This window comes from Meleagris gallopavo, chromosome 3, assembly GCF_000146605.3.
Source record: "Meleagris gallopavo isolate NT-WF06-2002-E0010 breed Aviagen turkey brand Nicholas breeding stock chromosome 3, Turkey_5.1, whole genome shotgun sequence".
NCBI lineage: Eukaryota > Metazoa > Chordata > Aves > Galliformes > Phasianidae > Meleagris > Meleagris gallopavo.
This window is the reverse complement of record NC_015013.2, coordinates 93093483-93117290: the sequence shown is the minus strand read 5'-3', so window position 1 is coordinate 93117290 and position 23808 is coordinate 93093483. Positions and strand designations below refer to the sequence as shown.

Genomic DNA, 23808 nt, shown 5'->3' with positions numbered 1-23808 from the left:
TGTGGGTTACAGGTGAGCTTTTTAAACTGTCTGGCTTTCCGCAGTGCCTTATGACTGTTTGTAATCCCAGCACAATCCAGGAAATGCAGCAAACAGCACAGCCTGGTTTCCATCCTGCCCCATACCCCATATGCAACAGTAGAAGCTGCAGGACTGAGGAGCTGATTACTGAGATAGAATGTGTTTGGTGGTAAAAATACTGAGAGCTGTTAATGTCTGGAAAGAGGGTGTCTGATGGGATCTTCCAGTTTGCCACCAAATAATTAATTTCCGAGGGGTGTGAAGAAGTCGGGTACAGTTGGACCAGCAGACCTCTGGGGTCACTCAGTGCACGTTTCTATGAGAAATGTTTGCTTTCCTCCTCCAGTTCTGGGTCCTGCAGGCAGTTTGCTCTCCCTTTCTCCAGTCCAGGTGGTACAAACATTTCCCTGCAGGTTGGGAACCTGTTTTTGATGTCCTGACAAGACGAACTGCCATAAGCATCTGCTGTACAGTGAGGATGGGAGTTTGGTTGGGATGTCCCTTTGTTTTTCCTCCTTTCTTGGCCTCTCTGAGCCGTGCCCATGAACATCACAGGTCTGCTGGCAGCTGCTGTGCAGTGACCCCTGCACTGTGCACTGCCTGAACGCCTGGGATGGGTGCCCTGTTTCGCGGTGCATCGTCCAAGGGAAGGAGAAGGGCAGTGGTATGATGGAGATGTGAAATCAGTCATTAAGTTAACCTCACTAAATGCTGACTTTCACCCTCGTCTCTGTAGACTGTAATTGGGGTTCCCATCTGTGCAGCAGTGCACTTTGAAGCCTCGCCAGGGCAGGCACTGAGAGGAGAGGATGGATACCTGGGTTTACCCTGAGGTGAGAATTGCTCACGGAGCTCTGCTGACCCGCTTTTGTTCTCTTTCTGTCCCAGCCTTTCTTCAGGCTTTTGAACCTCCGTAAACTGGGCCTGAGCGACAATGAGATCCAGAGGCTTCCCCCCGAGGTGGCCAACTTCATGCAGCTGGTGGAACTGGACATCTCCCGCAATGGTAAGGTCAGCTCCGTGCCCCTCAGCCCCACATCTCTGCACTTCTGCTCTGAAAGAGGCATTTCCCTTTCGCAGTGCTGCAGAGTGGTCCATCGTGGGGCTGGAGCTGTGAACATTCACTTGTCTTGCTGTGTCTCAGGCTGTCACTGGTACCGGGTGTCCCATTTTCCACACGATAGACTCTTCCCAGGCCTCCGTTTCTTTCATGTCTTTTTTTTTTTATTTTTCCCCTCCTAGACATTCCAGAAATCCCAGAAAGCATCAAATTCTGCAAATCCTTGGAGATCGCTGACTTCAGTGGGAATCCCCTTTCCAGGTAGGAGGGTGCATTGCGGCCCCTTTGTGTAGCTGGGAATGAGAGCTGAAGTTCTTCATCCTTTCTCTGGTCTGCATCTTGCAGTCGTCTCCCCTTTGCCAAGACCTTTGCTTGTCCGCTCCGTGACACGTGAGACATTCAGCATAGGAAAGAGCTGGTGCCAGCCCCTTCTTCTGCGGGGTCTGTGGCTTGGGCTGCTGAGGCTTTGTTCATGTCGATGCCACTGGGGTGGGTGGCAAGGACTTCTGTCCTCCTAGAATAGGTTGGTTCCTCTCTTCCTCCTTCACTGTGCTGCACAAAGCAGAGTGGATGAGGACTGATTGGATCACAGAGGACTGTAAGAAAGCTGCATGTTGTCATTCGTTATCTGTTGGACCTTTTTGCTCTTTGCTTTATTTATAGCTTAGGATGGCCATCCCTTGAAATCGATGGGTTGTTTTGGTATCGCGGTGGCCAGAGCTATGCCCGACAGCAGCACTTTGCCTTCTCTTCAATTATTCTGCCTCTATGGCTCTGAATTTGCAAAGTTCTGGCTTTTCTGCCTTGAGGAACCACGCTTTCAGGCACCCATGTCGTGGTGTATTGTCTGCTGGAGCCCCTGGAGATAAGTGCCAGTCTGCTTCCCCATGCCCACTGCTCTTCCCACTGCTGGGCAGGTGCTTCCCGAATCACGGTTAAATAGATTCAACTCTCTGCTTCCCTCTGGTGGTGCCAAACCCTGACATGGGAAGGGCAGAAGCTTTTCAGTCGTTGGGGATCCCCAAGCACAGGTGTGACATGTAGTACCACGGGCACTGCTAACCCTGCAATGATTTGTCGATTTTTTTGCGGCTCAGAGTTGTGAGATGTGTGTCATTTGCTCCAGGAACAGCCTGTAAGCAGGAAAGGATTTCTGCTCTTTAAGGTCTTTCCTTCCTCTGCGATACCTCAAACCTGTTTTGGTAATACTGCCCGATTCTGGGCAGTGCAGCAGTATCCGTTGCTGAGTGGTTGGGTTAGTGGCTCACCCTCCCTCCTTTCAAGTTTTTGTGATGACCTGGCACAACTTGGCATCCATGCTTAAATACTTCAGAGACGTGTTTGTCACTTGGACGTGCAGCAACTTTGGTGCAAGGGAGTGATGTCATGCTGGAAACGGAGCATGTCCTGGGTCAGGACTGGTTCCTGCTTCTCTCTTTCACACCTGCTATACCAGTTGGGGTAGGACTGGCTGCTGGGAGCGCGAGCAGAGAGCTCAGCACTGATGGAGTTTTGTTCTGTTGTCTGTTCACAGGCTTCCTGAGGGCTTCACGCAGCTGCGCAGCCTGGGCCACTTGGCCCTGAACGATGTTTCCCTTCAGAGCCTCCCCAACGACATTGGGAAGTGAGTGTGGCTCTGCTCCTCAGCAAGGAGGGGAAGGTGGGAGCGGGGCACCACGCTCACCGTACTCACAGGGCTTGTGCCCTCCAGCTACAGAGTGCTGCTCTCCTGGACGTACTGCCTGATAATGCACCCCTGGGTATTATCCTTGTTGTGAAAGGCAGCCTGTAAGAAGGTTCCTTTCCTGGATCTCAGCTGCTTACGCTTCCTACAGCCAATGGCAGAGGCGAGGAGTAAATCCAGGCCTCCCAAGTCCTCCCTCTCCTTTTGTGAGCGCCCCTTTCCAAACAGCTGTGGTCCGTCCTGTGATGATGGAGTGATCCATGCACTTGTGCAGGCCGCTGGGGGCTGTCTCAAGGGAAGGGACATGAGGATCTTCTTGTATTTTTGTCCTTTCAGTGAGTCTGGCCTTCTCATTCCCTTTTCTCTTGCAGTCTGGCAAACCTGGTGACTTTGGAGCTTCGGGAGAACCTGCTAAAGACTCTACCAACGTGAGTGTCACGTGGCTTCAGGGGTCTCCTGCCCCATCTCTCCTACTGATCCGTTGTGGACTTACATAAGGAATCTGTCATTTTGCTTGGGAGAGCTGAAAGCTTTGATTAGGTCAGCTGCATCTTGCTGCGTGTCTCTAAATTGCCGTCAGGAGGGAGAGAAATGGCACAGGGCTCAACAGCAGGGGAAGGTACTTACGGCCTCTGTGTCGGGTCTGATTTTTCAACAGACAGGATTCCATGAGAATCCTTATTCCTCCTAAGGATGGTTGTTTTGGAAAACGAGGAAAAAAGTGTAGTGCTGTGGGTGTTGGAAGAGCTCAGTTTGAAGCCTGTAAGGACTGTCTGCTGCATCTCCAGCAGCTCTGTCAGCTTGTGTTCTGCCTGCCTGTCCATCCAGCTAACACTCCTGTACATCAGAAGGGATTCCAACTGACTTTTTTTGAATAGCAGTGAGTTTTGTGGCCACACTCTGTCCTCAGTGGCTGTGCTGTCACCCTTCCTTAGCATCCTTACTGTTTGTGGCAAGTATTCGGTCTGGCTGCCTGTGTTTTCTTCTACGCTCTCCTGCTTTGCTTTAAAAAGAGGGCAGAAGAAGCACCTAATGAGACAAGTACTGCAAGTATTTGGGGTTTTAGTCTGCTGCTTCTGTGATAGCTGTGCCTCCCCCTCTGCAGGACGCTGCTGTGACTCACGTGTGCTCTTACTGGTAGTTATTTTCCTGTGAGATCTGCAGGCACGGGGTTTGTATGGCATCAGTTATATCTACCTGTAGAATCAGCTGAGACCGTTCAGGCAGTCCTTTCCAAAACAGAGCTGAGTTTGCACTGAGCAGCTCCCAGCCATCACGCCTGGTGAGCGTGTGATGATAGAAGCTTAGTTCAAATTAACTCTGTCATCTCATCCTGATCCCAAAGTCCCAAAGGTCTTTTGTGCACAGAAGCTGAACGCTGAAGCCCTGCTGCAGGAAGGTCGTGTCCTCATAATATCTCCAGCTGAGGTGAGCCCACAAGGAATAGGGCCAGAACAGTGAAGGCAAGAGCTGAAGCTGGATAAGTTCGGATCTGGTGGTGATGCCCACTGCTGTCTTTGGAGGAGTTCAGTGTTCCTGCAGGCAGAGGCTACCACTGTGATAAACTGCATGAGAAAAGAGGTCCAAAAGCTGCATCCAGAACTGGGCTTCCGAGATGCGATGAAGAATGATGCCAGTGGCTTTTCACCATCTGGGAACACCAGGAAGCGTACAGATTTTGAGAACTCCATCTGTGACAAAACCCAGATGGTTTCCAGGAGATCTCAAACACCCCCATGTTCCTTTGGCTCCCTGAGTTCCCTTGTAACGTGCTCTGAGTTTGGGGATTTTTCTCTGAGCATTAAATGCAGTCTGCATGCTCGTTCTGCAGTGCAGCTTCTTTCCATGTGCCACTACTGACAGGATCATTTCCAGAACTAGAGTCCTAAAGGCCAAGGCAATTTGTGTCGGATCTATTTATCAAACATGAGATCTGTACTTAGTCTGGCTACAAACTGTGCCCAGGCATGACTTTAAACAAGTGCAGGTGATCTTGCCAAAAATCAGAATGTCTCATCAGAATGAATGGCTTCAGTGCCGCGAATCTGTGACGGCACAGTTTATCAGCGTCCTTCTGCTTTTTTATTGCTCTTCCAACTTGCAGTGACCTTAACTTGTCAAAGTGTGAATTCGTTGGCTGGCCTTCAGTTCATCCTGTACAGCTGCTACTGCTCCTCATCTCTCCCACGTGGTGGGACAGGTCTTGCCGATCAGCTGGAAGCGTGGTTTGTGCTGTTGTGCTCCCATGAATGGTGAGGGGTGCTCTGTGCTGGTGCATCTTGTAGGAGCTCACATCAGCTTGAATCCCGTGGTTCACTCAGCCCTGTTTTGGAAACCAAACTGTGAAGGTGCTGAGGTAGAGTCAGGGCTGCTTCATGCTTAGAGAGGTCGAAGAGCAAATGTACAGTTAGAGCAGGAGTCCAGGCGTTGGATGCGATGATCTTTATGGGTCCCTTCCAGCTGTCATTGCTCTGTGGTTCTATAATGGGATGCTGCTATCCAACGGAATCCTTCTGGCAGTGTAACTGATAAACCTTTGCTTGAGTTAACATCTCCAAATCCACTGCTGCGAAATACAAGAACTTGTCTTCCCATGCAGTGCCCTTATTTTACTGCCTGTGTCCAGCAGGCCAGACTTCTTACTGCTTTCTCACATATTTTCAGCCTCCAGTACCTTGGTGTGGGAGCTGCTGAGATGCAGAGCTGTACTGGCAGACTAATGCAGCGGTTTCCTTATGAGCACAATCCCTTATAGAGATAATAAAGAGGTCTGAAGTCTCTCACTGTGGAGCATAGGCAGGGTTTAAATGGGATTTGTGCCTCGCTGCAAAGCAAGAGCCAGCAAGCCCTGTTTAAGGGAGCAGTTGTTGGAGCTGATGGGTAGGACTGAACTGAGAGCCACCTGGGCCACGTCAGAAGAACTGAGTCCTGCAGTTGTGGGGCTGCCTTTGATATCAGCAGTGTGTTTTGAATGCACAGGGCACCTCTTTGGGCCGCTGCTGTTGGCTGACTGCGGTTCCTTGCGGGCTTCTTGCAGCATCTTGCCTGATGATCTCCTTGTCTGTGTTTCTTAATCTCAGCTGAGGCATCCTCCCCCTTCCCCCAGGCAGCATGGCCATCCCACTGGGCAGTTCAATTCAGGGCTGCTAAATTTTTCATTCTTGCCTCTCCCTGCAGTTCTGCTTCCCTTGTCTCCTGGGATACGTGTGGTCCTCTGCTGTTTCCCATGGTTTGTTGCTCTGTGATCCCCTTCTTGCAACAAAATGGGCAACAGTGTTGAGGTGTGGACTGTTGACTGTCATGTTTTTGCTCAGGTGATGCTTTGTGGTGGGAGGGGGAGAGGGCAGACGGGTGACAGTGGAAACTGCCTACCTTGGAGCTGTGATGCTGCTGAATGCAGTTCCCTGTGCAGACAGTCTGATGTCAGGAAGGTATCAGTGTCCCTAAACTGGGTGGCTCAGACTATGGAAGGGGTGGGGATGCTCCGTCAGGTTTAGGAATTAGTCAGAATTGTGTGATTATTTTATTTTATTTTTTTAATTTTTTTTTGTAGATGATGCTAACCCTCTGTTCTTCCTTTCTCTCCTCTCATTTCTACTCCCTGTATTTTGCAGTTCGCTCTCATTCCTTGTCAAGTTAGAGCAGTTGGATCTTGGTGGCAATGACCTGGAAGTCCTGGTAGGGTGGAGGGGTGGTGGGGAGGGCAACGGTGGGTGGGTGGGAGGGGCAGCACCTGCACCTCTGTGCACGTGAGTGGGTTTTTGTCTGAAGTGCACAGAAGGAGACCCTGAAGCTGTATGGAAGGCTCTGCCCAGTCGTCGTTCCCAGCACAGTTTTCCTTTGGTGTGTTGGCCCTTCCTACTGTCCTCATGCACACCTTGTTCTGCTGTAAGTTCTCCTGCTCTGAGTTCTCTTGTTATCCAGCTGCCGAAGGATTTTCCTTTCCAGGGAGGTTTTGTCTGCTGCTTCCTTTCACTTCTGTGCTGTGCTGTCGCTCCTTTCTGGGCCAACTTTATCTTTCCCCTTTCTGATGTAATTTCTCAACCAGAAGGTGAAGGACCATCCCACGTTAGTCCTGGCAGCGGTGTCAGCCCAGCACACGGTGTGTGCCCTCAGACAGGAGCGTCTCCATGGAGCGCTGGGAGCCAACGCTCAGTCCTGAAATCCAGCTCTCCTTGACTTTGGGGGAAACCCAGTGATATTTTTTCGTTTTGCAGCTGCGAATTAAATTGTTCTTCAGTTCTGCTTTTAAGTCCTGGAAGGCTTTTTGGCAGAAAGCCCCTCCAAATCCCTGTTTGCCTCTTGTCTTGCCCGCTGCTGGGAGGTGTTTGCTGTTGTCTCCCGTGTTTCTTGCTGGAGCTTTGCAGCCCGTATGGCAGCCCAGACGTTCCCAAACAGATTGCCGCGTTCTGACGCAAAGAGTTTGCACACCTTTGGATAAATGGTTTAGGAGATGCGAAAACAGCAGGAGTGCCGAGCTTTGCAGGGGCTTGGTGGGATTTGGAGGATCGTAGAGCAACTTCTCCTCCTGGGAGGGCTGACGCCGTACTGTCGTGCTGTGTTACAGCCGGATACCCTGGGAGCGCTGCCAAACCTGCGTGAGCTGTGGTTGGACCGCAACCAGCTCTCTGCTCTGCCTCCGGTGAGTACCTGTTCGGGACCACTGCCTCACCACTCTGCTCCCTCCCTGTGCTGCTGCTTTGAGCCACAGGGTCTCCTTTCTGATCCTAGGAGCTGGGCAACCTCCGCCGTTTGGTTTGCCTGGATGTGTCGGAGAACAAGCTGGAGCAGCTGCCCAACGAGGTCAGTGGGCTGGTAGCGCTGACAGACCTGCTGCTGTCACAGAACCTGCTGGAGTGCATTCCGGATGGGATCGGTGAGTACTGGGATGGAAGTGGGGCAGGACTCCTCCTTTGGGGAGGCTTCAGGCACAGCTGTGCCCGTCAGAGCATTTGGGCCTGATGGATGTGCTCACTGGGAGAGGGCAGAAGCAGTAAACGGTGCTGTTGAGCAGAACTATGCAGGGGGTGTTTGGGTTCTTGATCCGTGTTGTAGAATCACATCCTAGAATGGTTTAGATTGAAGTAACCTCAGAGATCATCAGTTCCCACCCTGTGCTGTGGGCCGGTTGTTCCTCAGCAGGTCAGGCTGCCCAGGGCCCCATCCATGGCTTTGAGAAGCTCCAGGGATGGGGGCATCCATGCCTCTCTGGGCAGCAGTGCCAGGGTCTCAGCGCTTCTGGGTAAAGGATTTCTTTCTAACACTAACCTGAATTTCCCTTCTTTTAGTTTAAAGCAATTTCTTCTCTTTCTGTCGTTCTCTGCGTGTATAAATAGTCAGTCTCCCTCCTGCTTGTCAGGTCCCTTCAAGTTCTGGAGGGATGCATGGATGAAATCTGTGGAAAAAGTCTGGCTGGGAGGAAGAGCCTATGTTCTTGGGTTAGGAAACCCCTCTGGGGAGGTATTTAGAGCAGGTAATCATAGGACACGTAGCTCTCCGTGCCCTACTTCACATTTGCTTGTTGCCCTGAGCAGGTCAGCTGAAGCAGCTCTCCATCCTCAAGGTGGACCAGAATCGGCTGACAGAGGTGACGGAGTCAATTGGGGACTGTGAAAACCTAACAGAGCTCATCCTGACAGAGAACATGCTGACAGTAAGTATACCAGCAGCCATCCCGAGGTAAATAGTTGGCACGGAACAGGCTGTGAACCTGAGGGAGAGCCTGTCCCGAGGCTGTAGTGAGAATTGCTGGAATCTCGTCTTGTTAGGACAGAAGGCAGTTCTTTTCCTTGTAAAGAAGGCTCTATACCCGTTCTGCTGTCCTTTATCAGCCTCTGAATTGTGTCCTTTCTAGGCCTTACCCAAATCCCTTGGGAAGCTAACCAAGCTGACAAACCTGAACGTGGATCGGAACCGTTTGACGTCCCTTCCAGCTGAGATTGGGGGCTGCGCCAACCTGAACGTCCTGTCTCTGCGAGACAACCGCCTGGCCCTGCTGCCAGCAGAGCTCGCCAACACCACCGAGCTGCACGTCCTGGACGTGGCAGGAAACAGGTCAGCAGGAGGGCGAAAGGCTGTGGGCGTCCAAAGTGTCCGAGCTGCTCTTAGGGTGTGAGGTCAGGCTCTGGCACAGCTGCCCAGGGAGGCGGTGGAATCGCCGTCCTTGGAGGTGTTCAGGAATTGTGGAGGTGTGGAACTTGACTCGGTGGGGATGAGTTGGTGGTTGGATTTGATGCTGGAGGTCTTTTCCAGCCTTTATGATTCTAAAGAGGCTGCCTCGAATAGGTGCCATGATCTGGGTCCTGGTTTGTTTTGGGAGATGCTGGATCTGTGCTGATCTCATCAGCAGTTTGGAGGAGCTGCAAAGGGATCTGAAAAAGACTGTGTCCCTCCAACTTCCTGCCTGCCTTTTTGCCTTTTCCACGATGCTTGAACATTAAGTAGAATCTATTTTGGGTTGGGCAGATATGTGGGGACATTTTGCTGTGTGTGAAACAAAGACCTGGAGAAATCCCCGTCCACAGAATCACAGAATCACAGGGTTGGAAGGGACCCCAAGGATCACGAAGCTCCAACCCCCCACCAATGCGGGGCCACCAACCTCCACATCTCACAGCAGCCCAGGCTGCACCTCCAGGGATGGTGATTCCCCCACCTCCCCGTGCAGCTGTGCTGCCGCATCACCACCTCTTCTAAGAAGAAATATCCAACCTGAACTCCCAACGTGAGTCCATCACCTCACACAGAATCACAGAATGGCCCTAAAGTTTATTTCAGTTCAGAGAGCCAATGTTAATTCTTGGTCTCAGTTACAAGAGTAACACCAGCTTCATTAAGGCCTGCTTGGGCTCCATGAAATGCTTTGTCTGTAACAGGATTGCAGCCCTCTGAGTGGAAACACCCACATTAAGCTGACACTGGGAACTGCACAGAATCACAGAATCACAGGGGCTGAAAGGGACCCCAAGGATGACGAAGCTCCAACCCCCCACCAATGCAGGGCCACCAACCTCCACATCTCACAGCAGCCCAGGCTGCCCAGGGCCCCATCCAACCTGGCCTTGAACACCTCCAGGGATGGACGGGGATCCACAGCCTCTCTGGCAGCTGTTCCAGCACCTCCCCGCTCTCACACCAAACAACTTCCCCCTCACATCCAACTGAAATCTGCCCTCCCTCAACCTCAAACCGTTTCCCCTTGTCCTGCAGACAAGGGGACTCCTGCAGACATTCCCCTTGTCCTGCAGACAAGACTCCTCCCATCCCCTGTATTCATGCCTCCAGATTTTGAAGTGTGTCAACGATCCTCAGGTGCCAAAGCTTTCTGATGTGCAGGAGATGCTGCTGTGGCCTGGGGCACTGAAATGTGCCTCCGGAGCCTCTCCTTGGGCTTTTCTCAGGGCAGCAGAAGAGTGCCTCCTTCTCCTCCTGTTCTCCTTCGCTTTCCTCGCTCAGTGCCCACGCCTGTGCTCCTCATCACAACATGCACGCTTGAGAGTGGCTTTGGCTGTTTCCCACCTGCTGTCCTGCCTTCAGGCCCTGGCAGTGGACTGCAGTGGGTGCTGGGCTCTCTGTCAGTTTTGTGTGAATACAGATGTGTTTCTGTTTGCTTGATTACATGCAGCTGAGGGCTACTGTGGGCACACCTGGTTCAGAGTTCTTAGGGCCAGATCCGTTTCTCCATTGTTTTGGCAGTGAGGCTGGGCTTATAGCAGTGCTTTCTGTGCCCTTCAGGTGTCTCTCTGGGAATATCAGTATCTACAGAATAAAACTCAGTCCAAGCAGTGGACGTGTACAAAGCACAGCCTGGGCAAACAGCTGTTTGTACTGCAGGTCTGCAGTTGATGTGGGAATGGAGACTGTTTTCTTCCCACTTTGCATCTGGTTCACTGCGTGTTTCTGTGCTCGAACCTTGGGAAGATGAAAGTTCTGCCAAGGGCCACGTCCCGCGCAGCAGGATTTGAGGCTTTGCTATTTAGAAAGCATCGAATTCATTGGCTGCAGGTAGAAGAGTTCAAAAACGTCCATTTAAAACAAACCAACAACAGGAAGGGGCTGTCCTCTGCTTTGAGCTCCTTGTGTTTGCAGAGTCCAGTGTGTGGTTGTGGCAGAGCCACGTGCAGCACGAATCACTGCTTTTGCACGTACAGAAGAGGTGGACCTGCAGTGGTTCCCTCTGTCTTTGATGCAGTCTGGAGCTGAGTGGGTTTCGTCATGAATAAGTTTAACTATCCTTCTTCCTTTCTCTTGCAGGCTGCAGAATTTGCCCTTTGCTTTGACGAACCTTAACCTGAAAGCCTTGTGGCTGGCAGAAAACCAATCCCAGCCCATGCTGAAATTCCAGACAGAGGATGATGAAAAGACGGGAGAAAAAGTTCTCACGTGCTACCTGCTTCCCCAGCAGCCCTCTCCTAGCCTAGGTAAGAGCTGCTTAGTCTGGGGCTGCTCAGTGTGGGGAAGAGGAGGCTGAAGGGAGACCTGATTGCTCTGCGCCGGTATCTGAAAGGGGGTTGCAGCAGAGCAGGGCTGCTCTCTTCTCACTGCTGACAGGGCCAGGAGGAGGGGAAACGGCCTCGAGTTGTGCCAGGGGAGGTTTAGGTTGGATGTCAGGAGGAACTTGTGTGCAGAAAGGGCTGTGAAGCACTGCCATGGGCTGCCCAGGGAGGCGGTTGGGTCAGCATCCCTGGAGGTGTTGAACAACCGTCTGGAGGTGGTTGCTCAGGGCCGTGATTTAGCAGAGGGCTCTTAGAGTTGGGCTGGGATGGCTGGGCTGTGCTTGGACTCGGTGATCTTTCAGGTCTTTTCCAACCTGAGCAGTTCTGTGACTCTATGCTGTGATTCTATGGGACCCCAGAACCCCGTCTGGGGATCCCATAAACCAGACCGAAGATTCCACACCCAGACTGGGGCCCCCATATCCCGAACCGGAGACCCCATAAGTCAGACTGGGATCTCTGTAACTCAGACTGAGGACCCAAATCCCAAACTGGAGACCCATTAACTCAGACTGGACCCATAACCAAGACTGGTGGCCCCATGGGACCTCCTAAATCAGACTGGGGACCCCATAACCCAGGCTGGGACCCAATAATGCAGACTGGGGACCCATATCCCAGACTGGGACCCCATAACTCAGACTAGAGACCCATAACCAAGACTGGGGACCTCATGAGTTTGGATTGGATGTCAGGAGGAACTTGTGTGCAGAAAGGGCTGTGAAGCACTGCCATGGGCTGCCCAGGGAGGCGGTTGGGTCAGCATCCCTGGAGGTGTTGAACAACCGTCTGGAGGTGGTGCTCAGGGCCGTGATTTAGCAGAGGGCTGTTAGAGTTGGGCTGGGATGGCTGGGCTGTGGTTGGGCTCGGTGATCCTGAAGCAGTTCTGTGATTCTATGAACGCTGTGTACGTTGGTCTGGAGGGTGATGTAGAGGAGAGATCACAAACCTCTCTTTGCCTGGTTGCAGCGTTCTTGGTTACTGCAGTGGCTGCAGCACACTTGGACTCCTAATGGGCTGATGCCAACTTTCCAAGGCAGAGACTGCTTGGAGAGCAGCAGAGTGCTGCAGCCTTGTTTTCAGGTCTTCTGCTTGTGTCTGTTGACCGAGTAGTGCCTTATCTGTGAGGTTTGCTTCCTCTTGTGGCAGTATAACTGTGTTAGCGCTTCTCATCTGTTCCTTCATCCGACCTTTTCCTCTGGCCCTTAAGATGTGAGCCTGAACCCTTCACTAGGTTCTGTAGAAGCTGCCACGTACAGAGGTGAGAAGATCTGGAGGTGCATCCGATGCCCTCAGAGCCCTCTGCTACGGGCTGATAGAAGTGCCCTGATGGGCTGAGAGCTGTCTTTCATCCATGCACACAACCCTACGTGTTCAGACAGTAGCTCCCACTCTGTTGTCTTCCTCCCCAGAGAACCTTCTGCAGAACAGCGTGGATGAGAGCTGGACGGACACGAACTTAAACAGAGTCAGTGTGATTCAGTTCCTGGATGACCCCAAAGGAGACGACGAGGAGGAATCTGGAGCTGAGAGGCGGGTAAGGAGCTCCTGGAGGGTTGTGACCTTCCTGTGGAAACGTGGGCACATCGTTTTAATTGCAGACAGACTCAAAAAGGATGGCAGATCGTTTTCCTTGAACTACAGGTGCAAAGGGAAGGGTAGAAGTTTCAGTTTACAGCAAATATTTATTGGTTTAAATCTCTTGCAGAATACTTTCTCCTTTTTTTTTTTTTTAATCTTGTGAAGAGAAATGATCTTAATCTGAATCATTCCAATAAAATGTATTTGCACCTGTCCTTCCAGCACAGAGATGGTTTTCGCTGCTGCTTGGAATGTCATCTCCCACTTCTTTCCTCTTCCCAGCTGTACAGTAGTGCAGAGATGAGGTCCTGCAGTGTGACGTTTGGGTCTCATCCAGCTGGGGCTCCACTGGTCTGATAGAACACGTGGTTTGAACTGATCCCCTTTTAGGGCTGCTCTCTCTGTGAAATCCCAAGCTCTGTGTTCTCCTTTGGTAGGGCTTACAGCGCAGAGCAACCCCTCATCCCAGTGAACTGAAGGTGATGAAGAAAGTGATCGAAGTTCGGCGCAGTGAGGTCAGTGCTGCAAAGCCTGGCGCAGACCTGAATTCATCCAGCTCAGAAGTGAGTGCTGTTCGCTAAGAAAGGGACTACAGAGAACGTGCAGCAACCTGGGGAACGGGGAGGCTGTGTTTGTGAGCTGGGCAGAAAAAAAAACCTTTGGGAAGTGTGGGAACAGGCTGAGGATGGACTGCTTGCATTCCATGGGTTAGAACCCACCTTGGGTCAGCGGGGCCACTGAGATGGGGCAGGAGGTGCAGCCGGGACGCAGAGAAGGGCGTAAGGGGGGTCGTGTGCTACTTCTGTCATAATGCAGGGAGGGGAACTCACTGATTTTCTGAACGAAGACTGGACCAGGGGACTGGGGGGTGGTGCATCTGGGGGGGTGGTGCATTGCTGCACAGGTGTGACGCTGACCGTAAAGGCCCGCATCGGTGGTGACACAGGTGGAGCTGAGTGAAACGGCAGCCCGAGGAAAAAGCCGGTTCCGTTGGCAGTGGAACGTATTCCACTTCGCAGCGGTCTCGTTGCAATGCACCACCTCCTGCCTGGGCTTCCATCTTGACTTTTACAATCTGTCATCATCTCAGGAAAAGAGACTGAGTGCCACATCCAACCGCAGCGAGGATTCCCACCTCTCCAACAGCACCGTCTCTGCTGACTGCAGGGCGGAGGAACAGGGAGAGGAGAGGCAGAGGAGCCGGCCGAACGGGCAGGTGCTGGAGATGCAGGAGCTGGAGAAGGAGGCCAAGCCAAGAGCTGAAGAAGAGCGTAAGGAAGCGGTTGTCCAGGAGGATGAAGATGTGGAAGTGGAATACAATGAGGTAGGAATGTGGGAAGTGCCGTGGGATCCAGTTAAGAACTGGAAGGATTGAAAGTTTCTGAGAAAATGGTGAATGGATGTACAGAGTGCGATTTGGGCATTGCTGGAGGCAAATAAAGGGCATGGCATGTGACTGCAGGAAGAGATTTGGGGGCCCTGGTGTAGCTGGGTTCGTTGAGGACTAGGGGGGATACATGGGAGCCAGACAGCAACTGTGGGAATATCAGGAGTACGGTTTTGGGCGCCCATGGAACTGACAGATGTGTCTGGGGTGAAGGGGCTGATAGTGGGGGGGTGGGGGAGAAAAGCAGTTAGAGGGAGACCGAGATGTATTCCTGCATCTTCTGTGGTGTGAAAGCAGAAGTGCTGGCTTTGCCTGTGTTGGTGTTGGAGGGAGAGCAGATGTTCTGGCTGTTATCTGAGGCTCACGGCCTTTCTGGGCCTTTGCCATTGCAGCCCACTGTACACTTTGCTGAGGACACACTGATAAGGAGCGAGGATGAAGATGAAGATGAAGAGCGGCCGTTCCCAGTGGAGAAACAGAGGCTCATCCGCAAGGACACGCCCCACTATAAGAAACACTTCAAGATAACTAAGCTGCCCAAACCAGAGGCAGTGGTAGCACTCCTGCAGGGGCTGAACAGCGATGGAGTCCCCAAAGAAGAGGAGGAACTGGGGGGCTGCAACAACAACGCGGAGCCCGAGGATGAGGAGGAAGCGTGGGATGAGGATGACAGGAAGAACGGATCTTTGTCTGCTCAGCCATCAGTGAAGGTAAGGTCTTGTGGGAGGAGAGGACCGGAGGGTGCCAGGGCTCCCTCCTGCTCCAAACTGCCAAGCAGGTCGATGTGGCACCAGTGAAAACACTGCAGGCTCCAGCACTTGGGTAGAGACGTGCTGGGGGTGGGAGAGCTGGAGCTCATTCTGGGGCTTTTGCAGTCAGTTGTCTGAGCTGTGCCACGCTGTTCGTGTCTGACTTCTGGTGCTGTGAGCACACGCTGCCCGTTACGTGTGATGTTGTGATCTGTGCTGCGAGAACAGTTCTCTTACTGCTGACAGTTCCTCCGTTCCTCTCCGTGTCCTCACCTGCTCTTGTTGCCCCTGGGATGATGAGCTGTGTCTCTGGATGGACCTAACCTCAAGCTTGGGTTCGGGCTGCTTACCATTGCCTTTCCGCCACAGTTCTTCCTGTGCTGTGAGAGCAGGTTGCAGCACCTTCTCCTTAGTGCTCCCTGTGCCTGCCCCGGCACGGGTGAGGTCTGACGGGGGGTGTGTGCTACTTGGGGGGGCTTCTGCTGTGGAGTTCCCCCATTTACATGGGACGGCAGTGGGCCTTTCTGGTCGTGCAGGGGGCTGATGAGTCGAGAGGTCCTTGGCTCTGCTCAGATGAACCCCACCACGTTTGTTTGGTTAGGGACTCAGATTCTTGGTGGAGGGAGCTGCTCGCAGCGACAGAGGGGTTTACTTCTAGGGGACACCGTGTGAGATCAGAGCAGTTCTTGCTGAAACTGATGACGGTTTTATGAGGTGTGCTTGGGAGGCAGAGGTTGGAATGCAGGTGGATCTCCATCGCATTGTATGGCACCAGCAGGTCGTATGGGTGAGGTGTAGGTAGGATGTGCTGGAGTAAAACCTGTTTTGTTGCATGCTCCAGGCTGTTGGGATCATTTCAACCCCATTCTGGAGTTCAGGCTGCACAGGGAAAGCTCCTGTGCTCGGGTTTCCTTAGGAACCTTTCCCTCAGTGCATTCTGCCTTGCTGTCTGAGGCGATGTTTGCTCCTTAGGGATGAGGTATGCAGTTTCCTTTACTGCCTCTGAAGCTCTTCAGAGTGAAAACGTGTTGTGGCTGCTGCTGTTAAGAGCACGTGAAGCTGTCCTGAGTGCCCTGCACCCACACCTGCCGTGGTGGGGCAATGCTCTGACCCAAAGGCTTGTTTCGAGCTGGGACTCAAAGCTCATTTGGTATCTGTTAGGAAAAGTCATCTCTGTTACTAGTTCAACCTTCTGCTTGGGAGCCACAGTTCTCATTTTCTTGGGCTGGGCTGGATGCCCACTCCAGATACGAGCTCTCCTCCCGAGCTGATGGAGAAGTGGGAATGTGGGGACGCGGCGTCCCACTGGAGGTTGATGCAGTGAGGAAGGAGGTCGATGCAGTGAGGAAGGAGGTCGACCAGGGCACGCGGGACGCAAGGTCCTTAAACCAGGACAGCATTCTTTCAGGGGACGTTCCTGCATTTGGGAGCCAGCAGCGTTTCCCTGTAGGTTTGGGCGCAGCGCAGCTGGGTTTGGGCCGGCCTCGTTCCGTGGGCCACCAGGGGGCACCGCGAGCCATTTCTCCCGGGTCGTTCCATCCTCCTCCAGCACCCTGCAGCTCTGTCCGGGGGGTGAAGGCGGCCAGCGGTGCTTTGAACTCGGCGGCCACAGCCTCGGTGCGTCGGCACGGACGAAGGGAGGCCTTTCGGGGGCAGCTTGCGGCCGGCCGCCCCGTGCCGACGTGCTGCACGCTGTAAGCGTGGGAGCAGCCCCGTCCCCGTCCTCGCTCGGAGGCGGCTGCGAGGAGCAGTGTGAGCAGGGTCTGCTCGGTGGGCAGCCCTGCCAGAGCGGTGTGCGTCTGTGTGTTGTGTTGGGTGGTGGTGGCGGTTGTGGTGGTGGGTTTGGTTGATGCTCCACTAATCCGCATGCCTCTTTGCTGGTTCCTGTCCTAACAGGGGGTGTCGTTTGATCAAGCCAATAATCTGCTGATTGAACCTGCTCGCATTGAGGAGGAAGAGGTCTGTACCACTCCCACTGTTCTCTCTCTGCCGAAAATCATTCCGTCTGCTTGATTTGCTTCCCAGGCTCGCCCCTTGTTGTAGGGGAACTCTGATCTATTGGGGTCAAGTGGCTTCTGGACCTGACCGATCACCAACACCATGATTGTTTCTTCCTCTGCTTTCCTTCTCCCTGCTCCTTTCCCTCCCTTTCCGTCCCCGAGGTGAGAATGGCTGCTGCAGATCCAGACTGAGAGGGGAGAAATGTGAAAGAACAGAGGGGTCACGGGTGGAAGGCTCAGTTCCTATTTGCTGTGCGCTGAGGAAGGAGGTGGAAGAACTGGTAGACGTGCATTCAGGAGTTGATGGTAGCCCAGGCGGAGCAGAGGGCGCCAGGATCTTCTGGGTGCGGTGGGATGACCCTCAGGGGTCTGGCAGAGAACGGATCTCAAGGCATTGTGCCATTGCATGAAGGAGGTGGACTGGAGTTAGTTAATGATGCTTGCATCTTATGCAGCCCCTACGGACACCCCCCAGGTGTTCTCGCTCAGTGCTTTGGGACATCAGAAAGGTGTAGGTGGCACGGGAGGTGCTGTAAAGCCTCTGTCATGTGTCGCGTTCCGCACCCTGGTTTAAATGCTGTTTTGCTGTCTTAGCTCATCCTCTGACTGCGATTATTTCCCTGATTTTTTATTTTTTTATTTTTTTATTTTTAAACACAAGTTTTCAGCAGGTTTGCTTAATCCCTTCTATCAGTGGTTCTCTGCAGGCAGTGTTCACAGAGAGCTGTTGGAGGCAGAATGCTGCTGCCCCTGGCAGGAGGCAGACACTGTGTCAGTAGAAACTGCTCACATGGAGGATGCTTCTCTTGGAGACAGCACAGTGGCACCAGGCCCGTGTCTTCAGTCCTAGAGCTGCTGGCCTGTCTGACCATGAATGTGCCTCTCTGCTCCTCCCTCAGGTGCGGGATGGGGGCTCTTCCTCCTTAGTGCTGGGGGAAGGCTCTGGAAGGGAGACGTCAGATACTTTATTTCTGCTTCGAGTGGAATGGGAACTGGCTCGACCTGATGGCACTGTTTGTGTGTGCTAAAGGTTTTTTGTTTTTTTTTATTCTCTTTAGCTGTAGGTCACTGAAAAACATATTCACACGTCTTGCATTTCTCTTTGTGCAACTCTGCAGTCACAGGTGAAGAGGCAGCAGCTCAGTGCGGACACTTCCAGGTCCTCTATTTGGGAACTGCTCTTGTTCCTCGCTGAGCACTGCTAGACCTCGAGGTCAATATGAGGAGGTTACTGCATATGCAATAGCCAGGAACCCTCAGCCTCGTACCAGCAGGCATGCTGCCTGCCCTTCCTTGTCTCCTGCCTGTGCTCTGCCTGCATCTGATGGAACTGCCCAGGACTTCTTGGAGACCTGGGGGGGGGGCAGCTGATCAGAGGCCCCACGCTGTTCTGGTGTCCATGTAGTGCTGTTCCTTCTTTGTGCAGTGCCACGTAGGGTGTGAGGTGGTGCTGCAGCTCCCAAGGACAAAACGCAGAAGATCCCCCATGCGGGTGGGGGCTGAAGGTGCCCGCAGCAGATGAGCTTTGGGGAGCAGATGGTCGTAAACTCGCAGTGCTGTGATCGCAATCCTTCTCTATTTTTATGCAACTCTTAAAAGAAAATACTGAGTGTTGATTATGGTTTATTACTTAACCCTAATACTGAGCTCTGACCTCGTGGAGACATCAACCTGACTTCTGTCAGCACGGCACCATCAGGGATAGGGAGCACCGCGCTGTGCACGCAGCTGGCACCTCGGAGCTCCTTGACTGTTAGGGCCAGGGAGACTCTGCTACAGAGGAAAACAGAACTTTGTAGAAGCACAGGAGTGGCTGATGCTGAGATTCCACCTCTGCTACAGAGGAAAACAGAACTTTGTAGAAGCACAGGAGTGGCTGATGCTGAGATTCCACCGCTGCCTCAGTTGCCAGTGTTTTGGTTTAGTCTGCAGCACAGATGGAAATGGCCTTTTCTGAATCACGAAGAGGCTGCTGGAGGTGTGACGTAGTATATCAAGGCATGAGGTTTGCAACTGAATTTTGCCTGATTTCAGAGGACTTTCTAAGAAATAGTCTCAAAAGAGCTGCTGTGAGAACGGAGGATTGCAGTGCAAAGGGAGTCCCGAGTTCTGCTTGGTGCTGCATTGTCTGCGGTGATAGCAGAGCACAAATGTCCTCCCTTGTGTTTGCCTGGTCTTAATGTGTCTTCTACGGAGCACCTGAAAATAAAAGCCAGGAGGTGCTTTGCAGAGGCAACTTGTGTTGGCTGAGGAGCTTTGTAAGCTTTTGCTTCTCCTGTGATGCGTTCTCCCAGCTGTGCGAGGCCGTTTGGAGAAGGTATGGTGGTAATTTCTCTCCTTAGAATCCCAGAGTGGTTTTGGTTGGAAGAAACCTTTCAAGACCACGTGGTTCCAAGCCCTGCTATAGGCAGGGACGCCTCCTGCTCACAGGCTGCTCACAGCCCCATCCAGCCTGGCCTTGAGCGTCTGCAGGGACGGGGCATCCACAGCCTCGCTGGGTGCTGGCAGAAATTCTTTTCCAGTGTCTCCCCACCCTCACAGCTCCGTGTCCTCCTTGTGTTGGAGGGGCCCTAGGAGAAAGCTGGGCTGATGGTAGAGGTTTAGAGGTCGCTGGTGGATGGTGGAAAAGATTCTGTCAGCTTCCTCTGCTCTTATGTCACTCTGGAGCCAGGAGCAAGTCAGGTCATCTCCCTGGAGCAGCTTTACCCTGTGGGAGCTGCTCAGGACAGCCCTCCTCCTCTCCTGATGCTGCTGCAGTGCTGCCTTTGCCGCTCTGTGTCGTAGCCTCTTGTTTGCTGGGTGGCACCGCTGTACCTATCAGGACACCGTCACGCTTCAGGTTCTCATGTAGAAAATTCAGTTTTCTCACAGTGTGATCTGCAAGTTTTGAACCCTGAGAAGGCAAACTTATTTTGTATAACGCAAGAAATCGCGTGCTCAGCTGACGGGAGTAGGATATACTTTTTGAGGGAGCAGTCCTCTCGCAGTCTAAGACGTTACACTTGGATTTGTTGGACCTCATGAGGCTCCCCTGAGCCTGCTGCTCAAGCCTGTCGAGGTCCCTCTGGATGGCACCTCAGCCCTCTGGAGCTTCACCACAGCCCACAGCTTGGTGTTATCAGCAAACTTGCTGAGGGTGAACTCAAGCCCACTGTCGATGTCGCTGTTTGAAGAGTATTGGCCCCAACGCCGGCACTGGGGTGTCTCCATCCAACGGTGGAGCCATTGACCACCACTCTCTGGACTCGATCCTGCAGCCAGTTCTTCATCCATTGAACTGTCCACCCGTCAAATCCATCTCTTTCCAATTTGGATGTTGTGGAGTACCATGCCAAAGGCCTTTCTGAAGTCCAGATTACATGAGTGGCTCTTCCCTTGTGCATTGATGCAGTGACACCATCATAGACAGCCACCAGGTTGGTCAGGCAGGATTTGCCCTTGGTGAAGCCATGCTGGTTCTCCCGTATCAACTTCTGGTATCACATCAGCCAATTCCCTCGGGACTCTGGGATGCACCCCATCAGCACCCATAGACTCGTGGATGTTCGGGTTCATCAGGTGGACACGAAGCTGATCTTTGCTTACAGTGGGAGGGATGTTGCTTCCCTGATCCCCTCCTACCAAACCAAATGTTTGAGGGCTGTGTGGGGAGCAGTTATCAGGGAAGACAGAGGCCAAAAAGTTAAATATCTCAGCCTTCTCCTTGTCTGTTGTTACCAGCCTGCCCGTGTCACTCGCTGTGGGGGTACGCTCTTCTGGACATTCCTTTTCGGATGCTCTAATAGGAAAAAAAGAAACCACAACAAAAGCAAAAAGCAATAGAACCATCTGATCTTCTTTTCTGAAACAGCAAAACAGAATGTATTTAACTGATAAAAGTCTCACTGTTTAGGCCCAGCGTTACACCAAAGCAACAGGTGTCAGTAACCTCTCTAGAAGTAAGTGGGGCATTTGCACGTCTTAAAAGGTTGGTTCGTATTTGCAAACTGAACGGCATTTTCTGTGTCAGGATTGGAAAAAGACAACTTGTGGTGTAGCTTTAGACCTCGTGATGGAGGATGTAATCTCTGCCTGTGATCCAGGAACTCAAGTGAGGCAGAGCTGTGATGGGTTGGCACTTCTGGAAAACAGACTTCATCCCCCCCAAAACCCTCGGTGTTCAATTCAGGAGCAATTAGCTAAATTTAAGAATGAGGTGTGCAGGTTTTCTTCCAGTCGAGTCTCCTGCAATCACACCACCCTCACAGGTTGAGGCTGGCAGGGACCTCAGGGTCCTTCAGGCCCAAGATGTGCTGTAGCAGGGATACCCGGAGCGGGTGCCCAGAGCCACGTCCCTGCAGTCCCTCAGCTTCTCTCCCCAGCAGAGCTACTTCAGGCCCTTCATCTTCCCTGCAGCCCTCTGTTGGACTCTCCCGCCTGTCTCCAGGTCTTTATTATGCCTGGGAACCCGCACCGATCCCAGCACTGCTGAATGGAGGGGCAGGATCGCGTCCTGCTGTACCGCTGACCTCCCCGGCGGTGGGATCTCATCACTGCCTCACGTCGTGCCTGGATCCTACCGGGATCCCGTGTCCTTTTCCAGCCAGGTACCCCGGCGCATCCTGCTGTGGGGCTGTTCCTCCCCACGTGAAGGCTTTGCGCTCTTGGTTGGATCCTGTGAGGTTCCTTCAGCCCATCTCTCAGCCTGGCCAGAGCCCCAGGATGGCAGCAGGACGCTGATGTACCCCCTGCTCCCCGTGCTGCTGGCTGTAAACTTGCTGAGGGTGCTCTCTGCCCCGTCGTTCGGACCAGTAACCATATGCTGTACCCCATAATGAACCCCCATAAACCCCCATGTTTCATAAACTCTTTATTAAACGCCAGTCGTTTCCTCCTGCTCAGGTTTCTCTGCTGCACAGCTTCTCCAGATTTCTTATTCTGGAATGATGAGAAAGCTTGTTTTCCAACTCAACTTTTTGTTGTTTTTATTAAATTTAACCTGTAAAGCGTATTTTCTGCTGCAGCAGGAGCCTTTGTCCTTCTGTAACTTTATGCCATCAGCCACAGCTCCAGCTTTCATTACGTGAGCTTGATGAAACCAGGTTCTGCTTTAAGATCAGTTCTCCATTTGATGTCTTTCTCACTGCCCTTTCCTACACCTGTTCTGCTCGAACTTTGTTGGCTGTGGATGACGTGGCACTGTGATCAGCCTTCAGTACTCCGTACTCCGTAGTTTTTCTTCCATTTCCCATCCATGAAGCAAAGCTCTCTGCAGCCACCTCACTTTTGTTTCTCCGTTCAGCATTGGGCTCTCAGTGAGTTTTGTTCTTTGTGCCACTCCTGTACTTCACAGTGAGTGAGGCAGTAGTTTTCATAGCATCACAGAACGGCCAGGGTTGGAAGGGAGCCCAAGGATGACGAAGCTCCAACCCCCCACCAATGCAGGGCCACCAACCTCCACATCTCACAGCAGCCCAGGCTGCCCAGGGCCCCATCCAACCTGGCCTTGAACACCTCCAGGGATGGACGGGGATCCACAGCCTCTCTGGCAGCTGTTCCAGCACCTCCCCGCTCTCACACCAAACAACTTAGGAAAAGGGATAAAGCATCTCAATGTCACTCTACCTGCATCCCCAGCACATACAGGTGTTGGGCTTTTGTTCTATTTCTAGTTCCAGAAATGCTTTAGTGCTCTGTATATTTGTGCAGTATGGATTTTGTTTGTCCAGGAAGTGGAATATTTTCATTTCCAGAAGGACTCTGCCTTGTTCTGTACCATGGTGCAGCCAGCCCAGTTCCTTTTGGGATCCGCATTTTACTGCTGACATTCCCATTGCTGTGGCAAACCCCGGCGCCTGCTGTGATGAGTTCCTTAAATCCTTATTTCTGGAATTCGTTTAAGAAGGAACTCATCGTACCTGTATGTGCCTGGAGGGCTTTTTATTCATGGTTCCAAAACCACCGTCAATGTGGATATTTATAAAGACTGGATGCTATGCTGGGGGACGTGGTTCAGTGGAGCTGTTGGTAATGGGTGAACGGTTGGACTGGATGATCTTTGAGGTCTTTTCCAACCTTGGTGATTCTATGATTCTATGATTTAACAAATTGCATCCTTTCTGTCATCTTCACTTATTGAGATTTGGATCACTGTCCTGGGGCCTCCCCAGGGGCTGCGCAGGAGCACAGCCGAGCACATAGCACTGCAGGGCACCTCTGCTGTCCCAAACTAACAAACCATCTTAAAGGACAAATGAGCACCGTCGCAGCCAGAAAACCCTCAGCTCGGCTTCTTTGCCAGGGCAGGACCTTTCCTCCACCTTCCTTTTTCCATTGTTCATTTTTAGCTTGTTTCTCACCACCTCATGCATTGGTTCTCTCACCTTCCATTTGCTCATCGTTATTTTCAGCCTGGCCACGTGTTCTCACGAGTCACTGCTTACCAAGGACGTATTTAGCTCTTCTAATCTTTCCTGGTGAGTCAGAGCCTCTGGCTCCCAGCGTGTCGCTTTATGAGGACCTCTGTTTTGTAGAGGTGTTCCTGGAAAAAGACACGGAGTTGAGTGATGTCTGTGTAGAGGTCCCTGATGGTGAGCATGCGGGTCTTCCTTTGGGGATGACGTATTGCAATCTGTAGCAAGGCATGATGATCCCTTACTGATAATTTCTCCAGCTCCTTGTAATCTGTGATTTAGGATTTCTGGACTGTTAATTTCTGAATAATCATTTCCTAGGAAGTCATTAATGGCATAAAAAAAAATATAAAATTAAACACTCTGACCTGTCCCATCCCCTCCTATATCAGAAGCATCCTGGCCTCCCTCAAACACAACAATTAACATTATTTTTTGT

General features: G+C 52.3%; 1 protein-coding gene across 5 annotated transcripts in view; it reads left to right on the top strand.

Annotated features, from left to right (window-relative positions):
• The first annotated feature begins 881 nt into the window (after positions 1-881).
• SCRIB (scribble planar cell polarity protein) overlaps positions 882-23808 on the top strand; it is a 40880-nt gene continuing 17953 nt past the window's right edge. For 2 of the 5 annotated variants that reach the window (XM_031552943.1, XM_031552947.1), the window contains exons 1-15: positions 882-1027; positions 1264-1342; positions 2616-2705; positions 3137-3193; positions 6380-6443; positions 7333-7407; positions 7497-7641; positions 8300-8418; positions 8620-8819; positions 11019-11185; positions 12673-12797; positions 13279-13404; positions 13932-14165; positions 14621-14938; positions 16874-16936. In XM_031552943.1, coding sequence (XP_031408803.1) covers positions 994-1027; positions 1264-1342; positions 2616-2705; positions 3137-3193; positions 6380-6443; positions 7333-7407; positions 7497-7641; positions 8300-8418; positions 8620-8819; positions 11019-11185; positions 12673-12797; positions 13279-13404; positions 13932-14165; positions 14621-14938; positions 16874-16936 — 1896 coding nt within the window. In that variant the 5' untranslated portion in view covers positions 882-993. The remainder of the gene's footprint in view (positions 1028-1263; positions 1343-2615; positions 2706-3136; positions 3194-6379; positions 6444-7332; positions 7408-7496; positions 7642-8299; positions 8419-8619; positions 8820-11018; positions 11186-12672; positions 12798-13278; positions 13405-13931; positions 14166-14620; positions 14939-16873; positions 16937-23808) is intronic. The other 3 variants (XM_031552946.1, XM_031552945.1, XM_031552944.1) reach the window with 2 other exon arrangements.